The 23,701-nt window shown below is 44.9% G+C and overlaps 1 protein-coding gene across 5 annotated transcripts in view; it reads left to right on the top strand.

The window, feature by feature from the left end:
- Nucleotides 1-23,701, top strand: part of casz1 (castor zinc finger 1) — a 71,667-nt gene that overhangs the window by 22,698 nt on the left and 25,268 nt on the right. For 4 of the 5 annotated variants that reach the window (XM_037478453.2, XM_037478449.2, XM_037478452.2 and 1 more), the window contains exons 1-2: nucleotides 4,942-5,164; nucleotides 18,373-18,924. In XM_037478453.2, the coding sequence (XP_037334350.2) occupies nucleotides 5,086-5,164; nucleotides 18,373-18,924 (631 nt within the window). In that variant the 5' untranslated portion in view covers nucleotides 4,942-5,085. Of the gene's footprint in view, nucleotides 1-4,941; nucleotides 5,165-18,372; nucleotides 18,925-23,701 lie in introns of those variants that run through there. The other variant, XM_037478450.2, reaches the window with a different exon arrangement.

Raw genomic sequence — 23,701 nt, 5'->3', positions numbered from 1 at the left:
CACGCAGACCACCGGCCACTGTGTGGGAATGTTTAGTTTGGGACGCAACCGTGTTGTTTTTGTTACATCGACCAGAGGAAAGCACAAACTGCTAGGGTTGCAGAAAAAAAAAAAATCGCCAACTTTTCTTTACAAAGCCGACCCGGCAACGTTTGACTGCACATGATAACATTGTCGGTCCACACAAGTCCTCTTTCAGCTACAGATTATTAACACATGGCTGCGAGTGGAAGGGAGAGCAATTTGCTGTTGTCACCGGGTGTAATATTTATATTTATCTAGTTGAGAGAGGCATTTGACAAACATGTGGCACACCTGCACTTTGGTAGTACGTGCTGCTGCGGTCGGGTGTCAAAGACAGAGCCCGTACAGTCGAGTTTGGTTTTGGGCGGGAGGAAGACTGTAATTACTGCCTGAGGATTCATCTAGTCACTGCATAAAATAGTGTTTATCCAGCCGCCCGTGTTTCTGTCGCGGCTGAGGGAGGGGAGGGTCGTGTTTTGCACAACTGAGACGGCTCGGGCAATCAGGAGAAGAATCGTGACTCCAAAACATTCAGCCTTTCTTTCTTTTGGCTCTTCCTTTCTTTGTCTCTCTCTCTCTCTCTCACTTGGGTTGAGAACCGGTGCCTTAGAAAATGGGACCTCCTTCACTCCCCCCTCTGACACACCCACACAGAAAATAAACATAAAAAGGTAATTTGTTAGCGCCCTCATTTCAGAGGCCTGAGCAGGAGAATATTATTGGGGGGGGGGGAGTAATGCTTTGTCAAATGTTGACATATGTTGCAAACATGGGGCCTTCAGCAGCAGCAGCAGCAGCAGTGTACCGCACGGCGGCTCAGACACATTGTCGGCACATGAAGAGAGGATGCTTTGAAACAAGATTAGCCTCCAAATGGCCCCCTCCCTCCCTCCCTCCCAACCAATGTGTATGATGTGCCTGCACTAAGATCCTAAATGGTCAGGTCTGCTGAAATATTGGTTGGCCTGATTTCTCGCAGAAAGGGTCTCAGAGTGTGGTGTGGCGTACGTATCACTGAAGTGCTGAAGGTGTGTGTGTGCACACACCTGCCCCTGCTGCAAGGCCCTCGTTGTCTGGCGCGCGGCGTGGTTTGCTTTCTCGAGGGCCAGGAAGCACACGTCCCTGTCACTGAGGCTCCCTCCCCTTGGCTTTGGGTCAGGGTGACACTGGGCACTGGGGGAGGGAAGAAGAAAAAAAAAAAAAATCCATCACCCCCACACCCTACCCCCACAAAAATGAATCAAAATTGGAAAACAACATGCAAGGTCCGCCTAATACAGGAACACTTGCAATATGCTGATGTTTTCTTTTGCACACTGTGTTTGGTAAATTGCCTTTGACTGCGTGCATCAGTAATGAAACTTTATGTCCTTGTGGAGAGGGCAGCAAGTCCGTTCCAGTTAGGACCGGGACGATCTCTCCTGTCTGGCTTCAGTAAGACTTTTTTTTCTCCTAATACACGTCCTTATGAATAAATGAAGCCCATGAAGTCATTTTTTCCATATTTGTGTAAATTGCTTTAAAAGCATTTTATCATGTCATAAAAAAAAGCGCAATTGATCTGCTGGGCTTAGCCCATTGGACAGCTGTGTGTTTTGTTAATGGCCACTTTGCTCCGAGCAGCTTATTAAAAAATTTATATAGAAATGCTAAAATTGCATAAATTATTTAGATACAGTAAGCATTTTTTTGTTTTTGTCGGTCAGGGAGGGGCTGTTATCAGTATGGAAATTCACCATGGTATATTATCTGCTGAAATATAGTAATATATCTGCCCAGACACATGTGTCCTCCTCACTGCACCACCATACATGCAGAGGCGCAGGCGGAAAAAAGTATATATTTTTTGATGACTTCGTTTCAGCAACCACGGAATGTCACCCATATCCTGGTTGATTGTACTTTCGAGTTTTATGATGTTTTTCCATTGATTTGTTTCCCCGGCGCAGCTGCCGACCTCTATTGAGGGACGAACGTAATCAGCGCTGACGCAAATTAGATGGTTATTCGTTTCGAAAATTGACAGAAAAACAATAAAAAAGATGAAATGCTCCCAAATCAATAGATATAATGAAATTCAAATAATCCGAGAGATGAGGTCTCCATGGCAACTGATAATGTGGAAAAGAAAACAATTTAATAAAGGACAGACACGCTTTGAAAACAGATTGGGGGGGGGGGGTGGCTGTAAAGCGGGGAGAGGAGAGGAGAGAGGAGGTGGGGAGATGGAGGGATAGAGAGAGGGAGGGAGGGAAGGAGGTGGAGGGGTGTTTGTGGCTGTAGTGGTTGCTCCATGGCTTGTTTCCCCCGGCGTGTGAAGGATCTGTGTCTGTCCCAAGGACACCGGAATAATTAGAAAAGCTTTCAGGCCAGAAAGTGCAGATTCAGGTTTTAATACACAAAATTATTTCAGGGGCAGTGAATCGGAAAACCATTTGTTGGTGACCTTCCTGAGAGGCCTCTCCCCCCTGCCCCCCCCCTCCCCCTCGCGCTCCCCGGTACAGGGCAAGATGGAGGCTATGTGGCAGCACTGCCTGAGTTATGGCATATTTGTGTTTTTATAGAGGCTGGGGGAATGGAGTTGGGGAAGTTGGGGGGGGTGGGGGTCTAACAGTGCGTGAGTGGATGTGTTTTCGGTGTGTGTGTGTGTTTGTGCGCGTGCATTAGATTTGGGGGTGGGTCATAGGCAGACCTTCATATTGTCTGTGTGTGTGTGTGTGTGTTGAGGGGGTGGGGGGGGCTTCTGGCAGGAGGGGGAAAGTGAGAGAAATGGGGAAGTTGCAGATGCGGCTGTATTTACAGATCAGTTGTCAAAAGGAGCCGTTTAAGTGGAATCAGCCGGTTCGTGCACTGTGACAGGCGAGGTGCCTGTTTGAAAAGCAAAAAGACAACTATGAGCCTGAGAGGGTGATCGTCAAACACAGGCTTTTTCCTGTTGAAGACAGACAGAGCAGGGGGTGGCGAGGGAAGCGAGTGGGTGTTAAGTGACTTCATTTGTAGTCTATTTAAGGTATGTTTTACTCGTCCTTGTGCTGCTCCTCCAACATCTACTACAGGGGCTGCGTTCCAGTTAGCACAGCAAGGGAATAATGATCGAGTGCATCGTTCTTATTTCCTGTAAATACAAATGACTTTCCTTCATCTGACTGAAAACCTGTATCTAATTTCAGTTTTGCAGTCAAGGGAGATTTGCTACTGATGCAAACAGTGATAAGAGCAAAGCTCGGTTACTCTCATCAGCTTATCACACATTAAGTATGTACACTTTCTAGTGGCTTTATTCAACATCCGTGTCCTGCTCTTTTAACATCCTATTTTCTTTATTACTCTTTGTCAACGTTTTGAAGGCAGTCTGGTTGGGCGTTGGAGCTTTGTCTATCAAGCAGTGACTATAATTTTTGTGTCATTAGAAGGCTTTGTTTGACTCAAATAGAGGTGATCCACCCTCTGTACAAATGCTACAAACAGCAGGTCCGGGAGATCACGTCTTCAGTGCAGATGCCCTTATCCTGTTTCAGGCAGCAATAAATGGAAAAAAACAAGTCCTCACACAGAGCTTGGCCTGATAATTGCTGTTCTGATATTTTAATAGCATGGGATCCTGATCAGAATTACTGCTTTCCTGCAATATAAACTAATAAAAGTTGGGCAATATTTGATAAAAAAATGTGGGATCAAGTTCCACATAGTTATAACCTTAGTCCTTTCTCTTGGCATGAATTGGTTTGTTGCTTCATACATTATTAAGGTGTACAAAGGCTTTTCTTTGATCTACTCTTTACGTAATTTTTTTAATGGTTTTCACTTGATTTTCACAAGCATCCTGTAAACACAATCTTGTACTAAGCAGAAAATAAGAGGATTATAGGGACTCTCAATAGACCTCTTTTTCTTTTGCGAGAAGGAATCTGGCCTTATTCAGCGCCCAACAGAAATCTGATATTCTTCAGCAGGACAGCTAATATTCTCCTGGATATTGATATTGCAATGTGAAAAGTGCCCCACAAGTAGGCGAGAAACCAGAAATTCCCCACTGTGCACTAGCTAAGACCCTTCAAATATAACATGCCGGTGTCAATGAAGGCTGTTTTCCTTTTCTTTCTTTTTTTACATGATAAAAAAAGAGACCTGAGAGCGTGAACGTGTGTGTTTGTATGTTTCTTCACATGCACGCTGACACACACATAGGGCACAGAGCACATGTTATCACCGTCAACTGCCGTGGTTCGCAGCAGTTGCTCTTTCTATGTGTGTGTGTTTTGTCTCAGCAAAAGTGTGTATGCTCGTGCATTTTGCCAATCTCGCTGTATCTCTCTCTCTCGCACTCTGGGCTGCTCGCCCTGAGAGACCCACTGTAAGTCGATCTGTGCGCTCATATGCCTGTGTCTGGTTCTGTGTGTGTGTGTGTGTGTGTGTGAGCCACTACTGTACTACACTTCGGGGGCCAGGAGCCAACGACCAAGCCCAGCCGAACAGTGCTGAACAGGGCTGTAAAGGGCCGAGGGCCAGCTCCCCGTGTGCACACCACCCACTTCACACCTGTCTCTCTCTACCTCCCGCCCTCTCTCCCTCTCTCTCTCTCTCTCCCTCAGACACACACACACACACACACACACACACACACGCACACAGCTCCTACAGCCGTGCTGCTCGGCACAGGGCTCTCAGTGTAGCAGTGACAGGAGGGCGCCCGTTAAGTGGCTCTCTCTTCCTGGGGCCTGTGTGTGTTTTGTTCCCCCATGTGGCTGTGGGGTGGAGAAGGGCGATGAAGGACCCCTACTGGTAAAGTGGGTAAACTTGCACAGCCTCGACATCTGTGCTAGGAGGGTGGGAAGGGGGGGGGGGAGGAGGAGTGGAGAGAGAGAGAGAGAGAGAGAGAGAGATGGGGTGGGTAAGGAGGGGGGAGAGATAAACGGCGAGAGAAGAGGACAGAGTGGGAAAGAGGAAAAGAGTGAGAAGGAGAGAGGGAGGGAGCGAGAGACAGAAGGAGAAGGTGGGGGGGGGGGAGAGCGAGAGAGAGAGAGACAGCAGAGCCTTGGCAGGGGAGCAGTTGAGGAAAAAATGCCTTGCTTTGTGGAGAGAATTCTTCCAGGGCAGGAGGGAGAGGTGAGACAGAGCGCAGAGGGCGGTCTACTGCCAGGTAAGACTCCCCCCCCCTTCCCTCCCCCCACCCCCCCCCCCCCCATATCTCTCTCTACCCCCCTCCTTGTGCAGGAGTTGAGTGGTTCCTCGAGGTGAACGGGTCTGCTACTAGTTGCAGTTGGCATGTGTCAGGCACGTATGTGTAATGATGTGTTGGGTGGTGTGAAATAGTGCGTGTGTGCCTGCGTGTGTAGTTGTGTGAAAGAGAGTTTAATCAAGTATGAGGAAACAGGGCAGGTGCATTAATTGTCCTTTTGGAATGAAAAAATGCTGTTTTTAATTACAGATGCACATTTGTGCCTGTAGTGCACTGGATGTCAGTGATGTGTTTAATTAGTTTTTTAATGGTGTGCTACTTCCTCAAAAGTTTTGTTCTTGACTTTTTGTACGATGCCTTATAGCACGCCACACTTCCACTTTTGTATGTTCTAGAGTTACATTTATGACATTCAACAGTGGATTACAGTCCAGTACATTTATTCACACGCTGTACCTTTTTTTAATGTGAGTTCACCCTTGAAACTGTATTATATTGTAAAAGTTATTTCAGTTATAGTTAAATTAACTGTTATTCAACAAATTCCATATTTTACAAACACAATATACAATTGGATAGCATAGTATAATGCATTAATTGACTAAATAAAAAGTGTAGTTTTAAATTAGCTACAGCTCAAGCAGCCAGACTTTTTTTTATAGTGAGTCTTTTTTTTAAACTTTTTTGCACTTTAAAAGTGCTTTTACTTTTTACACTTTTAATTGTAATTGTATATTTAAAATTGGGGATGTTCCACGTATGGGATCTGAATACCTTATTCAAATACACAAAAAAAGAAGATCTATAAAACACCCTTTCAAAAGCCCCGAAATTATAAATAATTAAAAAAGCACCTCAAATCCCTACGCTCTAATGTCAGGTGCAGATGTTGTTGAATGTGACATGAGGTAATTTGCGGTGTTGGTCGAGATTGATCCGGCTGTTTAGATACAGATGTTGTGATGGAGAGGTTTATCATCGCAGGGATTTTCCACTCTGCTGATGTAAACAGTGTCGGTTGAAGAAAGGCTAAAGAGTCCCTTTCTCCCTCGTGGAGACACGGTTTGCAGAGGAATAATCCTCCTCGCGTAGAATTAGATTTTCTCCTTTTGGTTAAATAAATACTGTGTCTGTGAACATAAACACAGATTTGCATTCGGCCCTGTGGGTGTTTCTCAAACAGCCGACTGCCACAGCCCGGGCCTGATACTTCTTGTCGAGGCCCACAGGAAAAAAAAAGAAAGAAAGAAAAAGCTAAAGAAAAGAAAGACCAGGCACAAGTTGGCCAGCTCCAACTTCACGCTTGCTGTTTATTTGTTTATATAACAAATGGAACCAGCTTCCCGAGTGAAAGGTGAAGTCAGAATTGAATTTGGCTTGCGTTACCGTGGCGATCTGGCAACCGCTCCCCTGTCCCATAGGACTGCTCTGGTTGCTGTGTGCCGGGCGCGTGTGTTTGTTATTTAACTGGCATTTGTGTCTGTGTGTGTGTGCGCGTGTGTGCGTACGCTACTGCTCTGCGTGCATATTGTGTGTGTGTGTGTGTGTGTGTGTGTTTGAGTAGTGGGTGGTGGTAGCAGCATTCACTAGACAGACATTTTACTAAGCAGACATTTCCCCCTCTGTTTTCACTCTGACCTGGTAGGAGATTGATGACTGAATTGTGGAGTACATGTTAACAGTAACTGGTGATTTATGAAGATACTCAGGGCAAGTGAGGCCGCACAGTCTAGGTGGGGGGGCGGGGGGGGCTTTTAAAGTAACAATTGTTATAAACCACCTCTAGGTTTGGGGAGAGATCTGAGTCAGAGTAGCATGTGCAGAAAGTGCAATGTGAAACCCTTCTTTAAAGTTGCCTTCATTCAACATAGAAAAGTGAGAAAAAGAAAAGAAATCTATTTAGATGTGTGGATGAATCGATGAAACGACATTTTATTAATATAGATAATTTAACATTTGAATATTTTAATACAACTTTTTCCTGGGTAAACCCCAGTGGAAAACTTTTCTTGGATGAACCCTTGCACTGCAACAAGTGCACTGTGTGTTTTGGCAGCCCCCTTCAGCCAAAGATCCCACACAAAATCCGCATGCAATTTTAAAAGAATCAGATTCTTTTCCTCGTGAACTCCCTCGATATTATGCAGACGGAGAATCCTCCTCTCTATTCAAATAAGATATTCAATCCACTTGGATATGATCTATGGCATTTTTAAGGAATAAAGCAATTTTAGGGAACACGGAATAGTGCTTCCGCTAGAAGAGGAATGGCTTTCATTTTTTTTTAAGGCACCTCTTAGACTGAGTGAAATGTTTCCCCAGTACGCTCAGGGACGACTTTATTTCTTACCAGGGATTTAACACTCACTCAGTCCCCTCATAAATACAGCGTCCCTCAGCCATTCACTAGCCATAACTCACGCACTAACTCTCTAGCTAACTAAACTTGTATAGCAGAGCCAACACTTGTTTGTCTTTTACCTCAGCCTTTTCTCTCTCCCTCTTCCTCTCCGACTCTTTTCCTCCTCTTAGCTGATTTATACATGACTGATTCTTCCCTGACTGCCGACTCACGACAAGGTTCCCGCACTGCTCTCCTTGGCCCCACTCGTGGAGAGGGTTTTAAGAAGAAATGTGCATTTGAATATGAGTCAGCCCCATCTCCTTGAGGCTAATAAGAGTGAGCTTAATGCTCCAAGAATGAGCACGAACAACAACGGAGAAAATGCGAACATCCCTCTCGGCGTGTCACAACACAACTCAGGTCTCAAAGGAACCAAGCAAGTCTTTAGTTTTCCCATGAAAATACTCCTATAAGGAAGAAGGACGTGGCGTTCCCAAAGGCACCTGTTGAGGACATCGGTCTCCTTTGAGAGTGGTTTGTGTGTGATTCGTGTTCGGCCTTTATGGCACCTACCTTTGGAAGTTCTTTACTCTTTCGCTTGTTATTTCAATGGTAAATGAAAACGCAGATGATAGGCTTCCAAGCCTTTCACAAATGAAAGCGCTCAGGTGGGACGTTCCGGTACGGGGGGAAAGCTTTTACTGATCAGGTGCCGATCGGCATTTTGGGAGGAGACCATCTTGCTGGCGTGGTTCCCGCATGGGTTGTCAACAGCCTGCTGGTACCTTCTGTTCTCCCAGCTCCTCCTCAAGCATCTGAAGGCCCTCTGAAGTCAAAAACAGCCTTTTTGATGTCTCGTGGCAGCTTCCGACGTTTTGTTGTATTTGCGTCTGAAAACACTGGCCCTGCTTGGAGGAATTACCCTCAGCCCTCGTTGGTGTCGAACGGGGAGGGGGGGGAGGCGGGTATCGTCCCCCTCCCCCTGTCCCCCTTCCCCTTTCTCCCTGCTCTCCTCTGTGCCTTTTCTTTCTTTTTGATCTCACCATCAAATCTTCCCTGCTTTTTATGAGTGACGTTTACCCGTGAGCGGCTTGGGAAATGGCTGGCTGGAGAAGACGTTTGAGAAAATGCGCCCGAGCAAGCTATCACCTTTGATAAAGCCATAGTTCCAGTGGGAGAGGAAGAAGAAAGCCAACGTGTAAGAGAACTGTTGGTAATGAAGAATGCCATGCAAGAGGGAGCATCTCTCTGATCCCAGCCTGTTAAAACCAACAACGTACTGTAGAACAGATACGGCAGTGGTACATCAAGCACTTCTCTGTTGCTGTAACACAATGAGTGCTTGACCCAGAGGACTGATCACAATCTGGGGTACCACACTGTGCCTTTATTGCACATCAGCTGGGCACCGAACAATCTCATAACGCAGCGCTCCCGTGCAGGGGGAATCACTGGCACGCCTTCAGCCGCGTCGCCAGTCGGCACAAGTCTGCCCGCTAACTTGAAGGCACCGCGAAGAGAGTAAGTGGAGAGCGGTTGGGCAACAGGCAGTGCTAGAAATGTTAGTTTTAGTAATTACTACCTCCGTAGAGAAGCAGTGGAGAGGACAGCGAGCGCACGAAGGAGGCCGCGTGTGCAGATAATGAAGGGGTATCGTTGTAGCTCTGACAGCGTTAATCTTAGAGTGCTCCACAGCGCGTGTGTCTCTATCTGGCTGTGCGAATGCCGTGTGCAGCACGTGCTGCCGGGGTGTGTGGAGGTCACGGTGCAGTGCCAACGACTCTCTACTCGCCCTGTAAGACCGGCCCCACCTGACAGCAGTCAGTCCTGCGAGTGAAGACAATCCTCCAACTCTGCGCGCAGCCTGGCGCTTATCCGCTGGTAGGCGATCCACAGCAGCGGGATCGCCTACCAGCACCAAAACTGCTGGACTTTTGCAGAAGTGGGACGAAGAGAGGAGGAGAGAGGAAAAAAAAGAGGAAGAGCGGTATAACTTTCTTTGTGCCTGGCTTTTTCTTTTCTTTTTTTTTTCCCCCTCTCTCCCCATTTGAAGATGTGAGACACTCATTTAAGCCTCATTGCACACCAACACTCAACACACAGGAAAGTGTTATGAATATGTATCAACACAGCATATGGCAGCAGTAGCAGTGGGACTAGGTGTGTCCAGAAGGGTAGAGTGCTGCCGATGCATTATTCTCCGTTCAAATTACCACGGTGAGAATGCAGCGAGGAGCAGGGAGGTGTTCTCCTGCTCTTCAGACAGGGCCGGAGAAGAACCTGGACCAAGCCAAGCAGAGCACGGCTGGAGGAGGTGCGATTAGCACAGCAGTGAGCCGGCTGAGTTCCCTGGATTTGGGGGAGATTTTTTGGGGGGGGGGGGGGGGTTTAAACGCAGCACTCGCTGACACGAGCGTGATTAAAAGTGATATTTCTGACACATTAGGATGCGCACGGGAAGTAACCTCCTCTAAAGCGTTCATTATTAGATGCATGACAGACCTGAATATTTATAAAATAGGTTTTAATAATTAATAGCAGCAATCTGCTCCCGTAATTCATCAGATTTGCACTTCAACAGAGTATCCGTTTTCACTTTAAAATAATAATAAGAGGAATATTAATGTTGGAGAAATGTAAAACGGGCAGCTGGATACAGTGCGAGCGCTCCATGTTCACATCTGAGGGCTTTCCTTTAACCTGCCACTTTTTAAATAAAATTACATTTTTAGCCGTCAACACTGCATCGTTTGAAAACCCTGAGTTGTTTGTGCTCCACAATTTAGTGAGTGGCTTCTCACAAATGTGGCAAGTCATAAAGATAAAGACGCAGGAGACAGTTTGGTGTAGAATGCAAAAGCAGTTGCTGTGGTTTTATCAAAAGCAAGTTTATTTGTTTGAGTCAACTTCAGCAGCACTTCCTTTTGTATGCTGACACCCAAAATAGACAGCACTCTTTTTCCTGTAAAGCAGCTCTGTTTGTTTCATCTTTTAACAGCCATTTTGCTTTTTTTTTCTCTCTCTCTTATTATTGTGAGTGTTGTTTTATCACACCTTCAAATTCAGTCATGGCCTATTCCTCCCTCTACTGAACTTCCAGAAACAAGAATGTTCTTGTTTTCGTGCTCTGACTGAGTTTGTTCATCCTAAAGCCGATCGTATGTCTCCTGCTTGTGTACAAATGTCAGTGTACGTATTTACGTATTTGACAGCGTGTGTCCTGACCTCCGACCTTGCAAGCAAACAGGCACACACATGCAAACACACACAGTGTGTTATGCACATACCCACACTCCCCCAAACATCCATGTACACACACATACACTTTTTAAAAAGGGCGTATGACATTCTCACTTTCATTCCGCCAATAAGAAAAGTAAAAGAAAGCAAACCTAAGTTGTTGCAGTAACAGCCACAGGGTCTGAAAACTGCAAATCCCAAGAGCTGAAAGATTCATTCTCATCACTTCCTCTCTTAGCACTACAAAGAATGCATTTTGATTCAACTTTAACAAGTCATGCATTAAAAGAGCGTAATGTAAGTGTTGGAAGGGTCAGAGTTTGAGCGTCTTTGGACAGGTAGAGAACCTGCTCGCGGCGGCAAAAGAGCAAAAGTCTGTCAGGCAGAGAAAATGTTTTAATGGGAGCCGGGGATCGATGTTGTCAGTGCAGGCATCCTGTCTGGAAATACATGCGGTTTTAGGGTTAATGTCCCCGTCTTTCTTTTAAAGGAGAGAGAGAGAGAGAGAGAGAGAGAGAGAGGGGAGAAAAAGGAGCAAAGGGAGGAGGCAGCGAGAAAGTGGGAGGGTGGAGCAGGTCAACGAGATTGGAAGCAAACGTTCCGAACCAGGCCAGGTTCAGGGAAATCACATTGACTCACACTCTTATTCACAAGTATCACCATATCTGAAAAACAAATGTGAAACGTAACCTTGGAAATCAATTAAGAAGTCCCCAGGAGCTTGAGGGGGGAAAAAAAGGGAAGAGAAAGGTCCATCCTTATTTCCTCCCCCCCCCCCCCCCCCCCCCCTCTTCCTACATATCTTTTCCTCTCCGGGTTAACGGAGACCTGGATCTCCCCCCATCACAGCACAGCGCTGTGTGCGGAAGCCTTGTCAGTAGCGGGCCTTATACGCTGTCAAAATGTCGTGTGAGTCTTATTAAAGAAATGCCACAGCTCATTTCCTTGTAATGCAATTCATATGCTGGTGAAAGGGGGCATGTCTAAAGATCCAAACAGCTTTGCTTTTTAGGCTTCACATTAGGGTTTTATCTGTGAGGGGCTTGTCATTGATTGACATTATCCGGCCTGACAGGGCCTCATATCAAGGTTAACCTCGTGGACATAAGTGCCACCCGCACGGACACACAAACACACACACCCGTAGTGAAATAAGGCACGCTCTCCTCAACTTCCTGTCGAGAGGCGTGCTGCGTACTGCAATGTGGGCCGGCTTCATCTGTGTGTGTCAGATGGGTGGCGATTTCCAGAATTCATTGATAATGGATAATGGAGCGGTGCCTGGAGGGTTGACACCGTGTGTGTGTGTGTGTGTGTGTGTGTGCGGGACCTGTGGAGAGCTGGAGGGGCTAGGTGACTTACTGAGTAGTGTACCTCCGGACTCTGGTAAATTAAACACGGCCAGAAGATATTGACATGGATCGACCTCCTACCAGCAGACTGGCGTTTCCTGACCACTTAGGCAAGCGGGCCGTTGACTTTGCTACAGAAGAAAGCGACACTCATAATACACCCCTCCCACTCTCCCCATCTCCCCCCCAACAAGCCACAAAGGCAAAGAGCGATCCCCGTGACCAAAATACAACTGAAGCAGTTAATCTGTACAGATATTAGCTCAAGGGCCCTTGAGAGGTGCACCGCTGAGCCCCTTCTCCACTGTACAACCCACACCAAGCCGAGCGACCATGAGGGAGGGGCACGGGGGTCGTCTGCTCATTTACCATTGCGGTTGGCTTATCAAATTGCACTCCTGGTGTCTTGAAACTGAACATGGGAGCTAAGCTTCAAAACAAAGCTGCAGGAATAAATTTCCCTCGTTTCAATCTGGGGAAGCATGGGACTGTGTGCCATTGTGTATCTTTTAAAGCAAAAGTTTGGCCTCCCACAACAGAAACACTTAGAAATGAATTTGTCATCTGGCGCCAGCTGGGCGTCCAGATTTGATGTACAATTTTAACAAGTTAGCCATGTGTCCCATGAATTACCCTAAGCAGCAAACTCAATGAAAGTTGGCTGTTTTGGTCCACGGCTGTCAGAAGGGTTCTTGTCACTCATGTCAGATTTTTTTTTTTCATAGCTTGTCCTCTGTTCTGGAAAACACCATAATTACCCTGTTTGTGATGAAGCCCGAGGGCTGATTTGTCCTTAGAAATCAACTTTCCTGCTTGATTGCCCCCCCCCCCCCCAGTTCAACGTCTTTCCTCTTCCGCCTGCTCTTGAAATATACTTTGTATTCTTCAGCCATTGTCCTGGTTAGTGAGTGTGTGTCTGTGTGTGTGTGTTACTGGTCTGTTTGTGTCTGCCTTTGTCCTGCAGATTTTCCTTTGTGTTTTGCGGCAGTATGACAGCAGCGGGGCGTTTGGCTAAGGGCTTGAGTTTGAAAACAGCCCGTGGGCCGAGCTGAAGTGAAATAGTCCAAACGGGTTCCTTCAAGGTCAACATTCTCAGTAAGACGGCACACAGCGGACAAGGTCGCGTTCTAGACTAAAAGCAATAAGTGCTTTATTGATATAAAAAAAACAAGCAACAAGGCAAGCAGATGTGCAACCAACTGATTAATAATAAAATACATTTGTGAGAGAGAGGAACACGGGGAGGGGAGGGGGCAGGGCAGAAGAGACAGCTACCTCCTGACTGTATGTCTGTGTGCTCTATGTGTACTTTATGTGTGCGCCTGCCGTGCATGCGTGTTTGTAGGGCAACATTGATCACACAGTAGGACCTGAATAAAATCCATTATGAACTCTGTAGTTAATAAAAAGAGAGCTAAATGGGACCGATTGGTGCTCTGTGTGAAAGTATAGTTTTAAGGCAGATCACAAGCCGCTCTCCTATTCTCCTGTTTAAACAGGAATCCACGTATCATATACATCTGATCTGTATCATGTTTTATGATGGAAACAACAGTCACCATGGGTTCCTTTTTTTCCCCCAGTCCCTCAATGAACAATGTGTCTTTTGTAATGAACCTACTGGGCTATTATCTTTTTATGAAAATAAGCAAGGGATATTGGACTGGCGTCATCTTTTATGTGCCCTGCGTCCTCTCTTCCCCCAACCCGGCCAACCTGCCAAGTGAGTAGAGATGCAAAGTGAGTCAGTCGGTGGGAGATTAAGGGGTTTTGAGGCAAAAGTCCCTTTCACAGTCAAACCCGTTTCTCGAGGAAGGCGGCTGAGAAACGATAGCGTTTGGAAATTTTCATATGCTTCGCCACCCTTTACCTTTCAGTGATCCACCCCCCCCCCCCCCCCAGCTCCACTCCTCTTGCTCCGTAGTTAGTCTATTCCCGCCTTTACACCCCCGCCCCCCTACCCTCTTTTTCTCAATCTCTCTTCTACATAAACTTCTCCTCAGATGCGCCCACCCCGAAACCCCCTTCTATCAACTAGTTGGCAATGGCATTGTTTTTAATCATCAGAACCTCAAAATTATTATTATCGCTTCTGATGCGGCAATTAAAACTTCAGGTCAGAGGCACAACGAGCGGTGATCAGCAGCCGAGCTGAGAAGTTTTAATTAGACGATCAGAACCATTAATGCACAAAAAAAAGGTGTGCGCTGGGAAATTAACGGGAACGTCTTAATCAGGGTTAGCGACTCCGAAGAGGAGTCAAGTGAACAGAGAGCAAAAAACAAATCATTTCCGCACCACTGGGACAAAACTCAATTAAATATGCATGCGTAAAAATGGAAATTTCTCAGCATCGGCTTCACCGACGGTTGGAAAACTGTGGCAAAATCTCAGGGCAGGGTCGGCAACCTGCTTATTGTTATTCTTGTGTTATGAAAATGAGAGAAGGGCCAGATGCCGGGGTCTGGGTGTCGTGGCGTAGTTGTCCATCAGTGGCTCTCTGCTTGACTTCCTCGCAGGGGGAAAGTGAGAGAAGAGGACAACATCCCCCTCCTGTAAATTTAGAAATATTAAAACATGATGATGTGAGTGTGTGTCTGTGCATGTTTGACTGTGTGGCTCAGTGACTTCCCTGAAACACTGGCGCACACACGCTCCCTCACACATACATCTCCCCTGAGAGCAAGACACACAAAAGGTTCACTGAGCTACACGCAGGGAGCCGCATTTGTGCCGATTAATCTGCCAATGGTTCATAAAGTTAGGACTGGATTCTTTTATTTTTATTTTAAAGAGCTACAGCAACTCTCGGTTGCATATTGTAAAATAATCCTGAGCTGAACAGACATCTCCTAGACTCTGTATTAATTAACTCCTGATATTGCAAAGGGGGGTGGGGGGGGTTGTCCCTGTGTCAGTCATGTTGGAACCCAGCAGGATTCTACAACAAGCCCTGTACCTGTGTTTGATTAGGTAAAGAGATGAGCTTCAGCTTAAATAGGTAATATCTACATCTCTTATATACAGACACTCCGGCGCGCTTGCTCCGTAAACTGACAACACTGCGGGGAGTGCAGCGCTGCACTTTGAATGAATAATGAAGTCAAGTAATTCTATTCTATTCTACATGTTGTTTATGTCTATCTTTAAATCTTCCATCAAACGAGAGTTTTGGAGAGTTTTGGACATAAGCCGCCCCCCGTCTTGTATGAGGAAAAGAGGCAAAGCTTTGACCCCGCCAGTCACAAGCGGTCTCAACTCCCACATCCTTCACCCAGAGACGCCTTGATTACAGTCTGTGCACGTTCAGACAAATAACGCACTTCCAACAGCGTTATTAGGATTTGAAACACCACTTGATTGGGCGTGATATCATTCTGGCACACAAACAGAGACTCTGCATCACAAACCAACAAGACCTGTGGGGCTTAGCGCTTCTGGAAGAGTTAGTTCGTCAGTGGGGAGGGGCTGGATGTGAACACAAGCTGTGTCATCCAGCGCTGAGAAGAAACAGGGCCTCAAAGAACTTTGATGCACTCACTTTTGTCTGAAGATGAAAAAAGAAGCTGACCTACTCCAAATGTATTCAAAATATTCACAGGACTTTTTCCTTGGGTTTTGGCCTTATAGAGACTCCTTTGCGGCCCTGCACTGTTTCCAGTAAAAAAAATAATGTCACCGCCAACGTAAGCAGTTGGAAAAATTAGTTTCAGCGGTTGTGCTCAAATTCAAACCTGGCTGCTTTTTTTTTTTTTTTTTTTCACCTCCCAGTGCTCACTGAGGTGTCTCCTCCTTGACAATTAGCACACCAGGCTAAAACAGACTGTAAATAATGTCCAATGCATGTGACAGTGTTGTTTTTCAGTCTGATATTCATTAATAAGGCAGAATGCTTACTGGACTCTCAGAGAGGTGGGGGAGTTGGTCCCAGAGGAAAAAGTTGTTCTTTCATGTAGGTCCCCACAGATTTGATCTCATTGAACGCTATCATGCACTTGAGGTAAACAGCTTGGTGTTACCATAGCAATCCCTATTGTAAGCAATGGCAAAATGCAGCCGTGGACAGAAACCCCTCAGCATAAATAATAGTTTAGACAGCTTCCATAAACCGTTGAACCATAGCGTGTTCCTACTCACAGGAAACCCACAGTATTACATTTGCCTTTAAAAGAAAACAATGAATCTGATAACTTAGTGGATAGTCGACCGGTAGCACTTATTCGCCTACGCACACTCCGTATGGTTAACACAAAATCCCACATAAATACTCACTAATGAAAAGAAACCACTGTGTCGGGGGTCGTTTCCCTACGAAGGGGGCTTGAGATTGCAATACAAAGGAAGATCGTCAGTTAAAGCATGAAATACCGAACACAGTAAACAGAAAAAATGACTTCCACTGCAACACCCAAATGACCTCAATCTTCCTTTGGAGAGTATTTGTACAAAAAAAATGACTTGAAAATTTATGTCTTCCACTTCCTAATAGTTTTTCAAGCTGATTCCTTTTTTTTTTTTTTTTTCAAAACTGCTGCTCCTAAAAGGTGACCCTTTCACCCCCGCCGGCAATTGTCTAACACTAAATTGCACAGTAACGTGTCACTGATATACGGCCCCCTCAAACCTACATGATTCCTGAAGCTATTGTTTCAGAGAGGAAGCCTGCAACGTAAATACAGTAACTGAGAAAGCATGTGTGGGGGCACAGGCTGCATTGTCTGACGACGGGGTGATCTGTAAGCACCTTGAAATGCTATATCCTCTAATGAATCCACAGCTTTGCGAAAGAAAATGAAAACAGGATTTTATGTTGCGCCGATGTGATTTACATAATACTTAGAATGGCTCACACATGATTGTGCTTGGCTGTGCAGCGGAGGTAAAATGAAAAGGCTCATGCTCATTGTTATATAAAGTGAATCGGGTCATTAAGATGGAATTTTGCTACCTCTGGTATCACACTTTTTTGTCTGCTGAAATGGTGTCAATAGCTCACGTCGCATATTATCTTAACCGCGGTGTGGCTGAGTTAAGATTCAATTCTGCTTCACACAGGGACGACTATCTCCACTGCGGCCTGCTGTTTAACTGTTTTCACAGAGCGTTCCACTGACAGAGCTTTACGCTCTGCCGAATGAAAACACACAGCAAGTTAAAAAGCTCGTCTGATCTCTGCTTCTTTCTTTTTTTATACCATAAATTCTGTAACTCACGCTCACCTCCTCGCTTTTTAAAAGTTATTTACAACTCGATAGCGATCTGGCCTTGATTTTGAGTCTGGAAAATGCAGTTGGAAGGTGAACTTTGGTGGCTCTGGAAATAAAGCGAAAGGAACTAGAGTGCAGTTTCTGCCCTAAAAAGGCAGCTCTGGATATGGAATGCCACAGGCAGCTGTTCCCGCCTCATCAGAGGACATGTTATAAAGATAGCCCCACTTGGGTTGAAATAATGCCACCCATTGCTGCCCCAAAGCACACTCTATCATGCTCTATTGTTCAGAGAGGCCGCACTGGCAAAAAGACTGGGCACTCTGTCTTGTTTCGTAAAGATATGACTACAACCTCGTTTTTTTTTTTTTAACCGTCTGGGACAGATCAACAGGGAAAGACAGCAGAAGGTAGAACGTATCTGGTTTTATATCATGCATTTAATAAAGTCACATCCGCAGCCTATAAAGAAACAATAAAATGACACGAGAGTAGTTGAGTTTTAATCGCACGCGATAGCCAACGTGAGAACAAAACTCCAAAAAGACCAAAAGCGCTGAGCATTTTCACTCCACATCCTGACAGCTTTAACGCTGTGCAGCCCCCACTCAGTGGCAGGGCCACAGCCTCTTGAGGTGAGAGTGAAGATAACATTTCACCGTGTCTCTACAGCGCTGTCATGTGAAGGATTATGTAGCCGTGTATGTGCTGCTTGTAGTACCGTAGGGGGTCTGATACCTATCTGCCTGTGGTTTCAGTTGCCTGCGCTTTTTTTCTCCTTTTTTTTTTTCATCACTGCTTTCAACTCTGAGCTGACCGAAGAGTTGTGACTTAGAAAGATATGTACAGTATCTCCGTGTGTCCTTGGAGTGTATTGTTAAGTGCTTTTGGGTGTTATTAATAGCAGCAGCCACCGTTGTTCACTGTTGTTGGTTTTTTTTAAACGACATGGGAAAGCTGGTTCAAACGAACACAGATCATTACAAACTAATGTTTTTGTTCTTTTATTTGTTTCTCTTCCATTAGCTGAAAGGAGTTTATGCACTGAAACGACCTCAGGAAAACCCAAGATGGCCGCCAAAAGGAAAGGTGGCCTAAAACTCAACGCTATCTGTGCCAAGCTGAGCCGTCAGGTGGTGTTCGACAGCAGCTCCCAGAATGCTGAGGGAGACCAGAGCGTAGCGGAAAACAGCGAGCGTGGCAGCTCCCACTACGATGACAGCGAGACCAACTTCCCCGAGAGCCTGAACCTCAGCCAAAGTCTCGAGGAGGACCAGAAGAGACGCGAGGCCATCGAGAAGTGGGTGAACGGCGAGTACGGCGACGAGCCGCCAGCTGCAGGCGACGAGCGCGAGCTCCGTGAACTCAAAGCCAGCAGCGAGGCGGGCAGCCCTCCCGAGGGCGTGTACATGGTACGCCCCACGGGCTGCAGCGACGACGAGGACAACGCCGAGGAGGCCGAGCCGGCGCCGGGCTCTCGGGACGGCAGTTACCATGGCGACAAAGAAGCGGAGGACACGCCGTCGAAAAACAGCGCCTACGCGGCACCGAGTCGCCAAGGACCTTTCTCCTCTAAAGGTACATATTGACTTCTTTTTTCCTGCCAATCAGTCGACCTTCTAACGCAACCCCGCCATACTCCTGATTTATACTTGACCCGCTCTGGACTTCCTAATCCGACTCCACCTTTGCCCTTTAAAACATTTCACTCCATAGTATTAAGGGGGCAAATGCTTAGATAGGGAGCGGGGGGACATTGCCGCATCCACGTAAGCTTAAGTGTGCCCATTATTGGGAGGGGACATTCTAGAGTTACATTATGAATAGCCAGTGACATTATTACCCTAAAGACATATTCAACTGGCAGGCCACGGGGGGCAGGAACTTATCAGTGTGTGGTTAACTGCAAAAAGACATTCAGAAATGGAGTAGGCTTACAACGTAAGGCCTGTGATGCACTCTCCCAGCAGCTGTGGGCCAAGAGCGCATGGCAGGACCAGGCTAAGCTTCGTATTACACCCAGGATTACATGTGGAGTCTTTGATTTTCCCTAAGCTCAACAAACCTAGCCACAGCTTCAAACTCCTCCATTTCCTAGAGTGGTTGTCTTCTGTAGAGGAGCTTATTTGTTGCATTTTGAGTCATCAAATCCCAAAAATCAATCAACAACAAAGAAACAAGTCAGAAATGGGAAAATGATACCGTAGTTCCGTATGACTCTTGTGTGTGTGTTCTTATCTGGTCATAAACAACAGTGGCTCCGTGTATTTGTGAGCAGACGTGGACACTTTTTTATAAATTCCGTTATAAAATGCTCATGTAAATGACTCCTAATATTCCTCTGATTGTGACATGATGTCCTCGCAATATAATTCACTGAATATCAAATGGAAAGTACTGGCACAGGCTAGTCATTCATAAGTAACAAGAGCATGTGTTTACAGCACAAACTGTCTCGAAAGTGTCTTTTACACTGAGTGACACTTGAGGCAACGCGTATGTAATATGGGGGAGTTTTAGCAGGAGTTAAAATGCAGAGCTTTCAAAAGTAGCATCAAAAATTTGGCTCACTTATATAAATAGATAAAGAATGTTTCACAGACACCAAGAGGAAAAAAAAAACTCTCAATTTGCAGTTGAGACCGGTTGTTGCGGTACAAAAACAAGTTTTGTTTTGTAGTCGCTCGCCTCACTTTAACAGTTTTTTGGCCTTTCATCTAGGTTTAGTGATCTACCTCAGAGTCATGTACACATGCTCTTTTAGCCTGCATTTCTTTTTGTTTTAAAGCAGCAGCTCTGGCCACACAAAGAAACAGAAGCAGGGGCTTCTCAGAAAAGGAAGCAGGTTTCAGGCAAATGAAAATGGCTATGTGGTTTTAATTAGTCATTTTGTGTTTATTTCATGACCCTAAAACGCCTGTCTGTAAATATGCATTACTGTTGTGTAGCAGGCCCACACCTTTCCCTCCACTGGCTCACTAACTACTTTACATCTCACAGCACAGCCAGAGTGTTTGAAGACTGTGGGGAGAGCGCGGTACATCAGTTGCAAATCTTGTCTTTAGAGTGTTTTTTTTTTTTTCCACTTCTCAGAGTTGCTCTTTGTTGATTGTAACTAGGGCATCTATATTGCCGTGTTTCTGCTCGGCTCACAATTAAAACATTTTTTTTTTCCTCTCTCTCTCTCTCTCTCTCTCTCTCTCTCTCTCTCTCTCGCCGCTGTCTTTCAAAGGCTGATGCGGAGTGCACATAATTATGCATATAAACATAGTGGCTTAATTATCTCTCACAACATCAGTGACAATGTAATTAACAAACATTGCAAGATCAATGAGAGAAACTGCGACCTTCAAAACATTTAACTCCTCACATTGAGGCATCGTGCGGATTTCCTATCAGTGCAAAAGCCCAGAATACTTTTCCTAGATAATTTAGACGTCACATTAGAGCCCTCGTAAGCCAGTCAATGGAAACAACACAATGAATAAAAGCTATGAAAACAAAGACAGAGATGCTCATAGCGATGGATCAAACATGCTTGACCGTGACTTCCATTTGCAATTCCGGGTTCACTGTAAAAGGTTATTGTTCATTTCAAGCCATTTCAAAGCCCCCACCCCTTATTGCCTGTTAATTAACTAAGCAAACAGAGAGGAAGTTTGAGCTTCATGCACTTTTATGTGTGTGTCAAATTACTCCAAACAAATGTGCATAATGTAATTTATTCAAAGCAACTCTTTATTAAGCTACCACTGCCCATTTAACCAAAACACACTTAAACTAATTCCCCAACATCAAAACAATTTGCATTTTTAAACTATCTAAATTATTAAAATAATCCTACTATTTCAATTTTGTTCTGACTGAAATCCACTGAAATGTTATAAAACGTTTCTGTTTAACGAAAATAGTTTGTAGCATGTGTGATGTAAAACTGACTACTAACTATATTCAAAGGCCAGATTAGTCCATATATAGCCACGAGCACGCACCTTTATCGTCAGCGACACCTCTGCCTCTGAGTCCTGTGAGCAGAGAGGCTATGCCACACTGATGGCCATGTTTGGTCAGCCAATAGGGGATATAATGGCCATCTGTTATCATATCTGGGAGGGAAAATGTGGCCCAATAGCCTCAAATATAGACAGGCAGGTATGTGCCATGTGTCGGGCTTTTCTTGCCTGAAGTGTCAAGATTAGAAACCACTTGTTTGTAGAGTTTCCAGTGACACCAGAGAGAGAGAGAGAGAGTGTAGAGATGTGAGGTTTATTTATGTGCTTCCCCCCCCCCCTTTCTTTTTCTTGATGTTTTTTTGGACAGTGGCGTTAGCTGAGGGCCCAATCTCACCTTAACCCATACACCCCCTCTACATAGTTTCCCACCTGGCGTCACATGGCATCACTAATAGGCAGCCGGATAGGCTCGAGTAGGAAACTCATTTACATGGTGTTTTAGAAAGGTTATCTCCTGTCCATTCCAGTCATAATCCTTTTAAGTACAATCATTTGCCTTTTGTTGATAGCAGGCCACATGCTTCCGTTGATGGAGGAAGAGACTTGGCAAATTTCTAGAGAAGGGGATGATAAAAACCAAATGGAATATGAAATGTCCTGTCATGGTGCTCCCATGAGAGAAACCACTAGTCTCTCTACAGTAATTAGCGATTGACTCTGCCACAAAATCTTTGTTAATTTTTCAGCTTGGCAGCTTGAAAAAGTACTAGAATTGTAAATACTTGAATATATACAATATTTCATTTTGTGGTTGCAGTACTTGTGAATACCTGGTATATTTCATGAGCAGCTCTGCGAAGTGCTTCTTCTCAAATACATTTCTGTTTAATTCGTGTGCCCTTTCTATCCACTGGATACTCTTTCATAGTGAGCCACAGTGCAGAGGAGCAACCCCAATGCAGTCCATGGAAATTTGGGGATTATTTTACATGCTCCGCGGGAAACGTGAAAAGCAGGGCACAGACTGATTTAGCAATAACTGGGAAATCTGAGAACAAGAGCAGAAATATTTATGTATTAATTACCTCTGGGGTGGGTGGTATTACTTCTCACCAGCTCATGTTTTAATGGTGGAAAGATTACTTTTACTTTTTTTTAGAAGGTTATTGACCCTTGTCCTGTGACTGTGCCAAGGATGGGTTAAGAAGGCCAAATATTTTACATGACCCAGGTGAAATTATCATCTGGTACAGTACTAACACGTCTGTGTTGTGGTATCCTGGCTGGCATGCACACTGACACAACAAGAGATTTATGGATTGAGCTGGATTAGCAAACCCAACTGTCACACAAATCATCCCTCTTTATTTCTCTCTGAAGTACCCTTTACTGTCTTTTTTCTCCATATAGAACTTTGTTCCTCTATCACAGCATTCCTACAAAGCTTTTCCTACACTAACCTAGATGAAAGTTAATGGGCCAGAATGAATATCCACATAATGCAATTAAACTATACACTGACTGTATTTCGCCTATGTCCTTGGAGGAAGTTGTCCATTTTAATGGACTCTTAAAATGAAAGGGATGTTTCAGTTCACAAATGTGTAAAAAGGGGAATGGTATCGTTCCTTTCACTTCTAAAGGTGACACAATAATCACATTATTTTTAAATACTTTACATACCTTGAGAATTATGAATCACACTTCCTGGAAGATAGCAGTTATAACAATGTCACTTTCAACATGAGCTATTGTTTAAAAATCTTTTGGGAGGTGAGCTGATGGTGTCAATTAATTTCTAAGAAGTTGTATGACTGCAGTGTTGTCCTCCATCCCCATATAGATTCCCCCTTCATATATCTTCTCTTATTGGGTTACTAAGATTTCCTGCTCCTACATGTAAAATGTTAACTTAATGTATTATTCAATTGTTGAATATCAAAAGTGATTCTCCATTAAATTTGTATAGCATAACATGATGAATGGAAAATCAGAAGACGTTTGTCTATCAGCGTGTCCTTTTGTGCAGTCCCTTGCAAATTGTGCAGGACTGACTTACGGTGCAACCCAGACAGGAAGCGCATTGCCTCAGACTGCTGGTCTGCAGACACATGAATGCACAGGCATGTATAGGGTAGACACTACTCTAGAATTAAATGCATTACAATTTAAGAAATGACAACTATAACAACAATAAATACAATTGTGGAATTCATTGGAAGCAGTTAATGTTCAGAAACAGAGATAGACTATAATGTAGAAGATTTAGTTCAAGTAGGTTAGAGGTCTTTTCATTGTTATTCACGTTCATATTTGTTATTGCCGTTCATATGTGAAAGGGTTTCTTTTCCCAATACATTGGCCTGCCAAAAATATATTTCCCAAAGACTTCTCCATTGGTA

Source organism: Pungitius pungitius, chromosome 1 (genome assembly GCF_949316345.1).
Source record: "Pungitius pungitius chromosome 1, fPunPun2.1, whole genome shotgun sequence".
NCBI lineage: Eukaryota > Metazoa > Chordata > Actinopteri > Perciformes > Gasterosteidae > Pungitius > Pungitius pungitius.
Note: the sequence above shows the minus strand (reverse complement) of the source record. Positions and strands in the feature narration are given on the sequence as shown.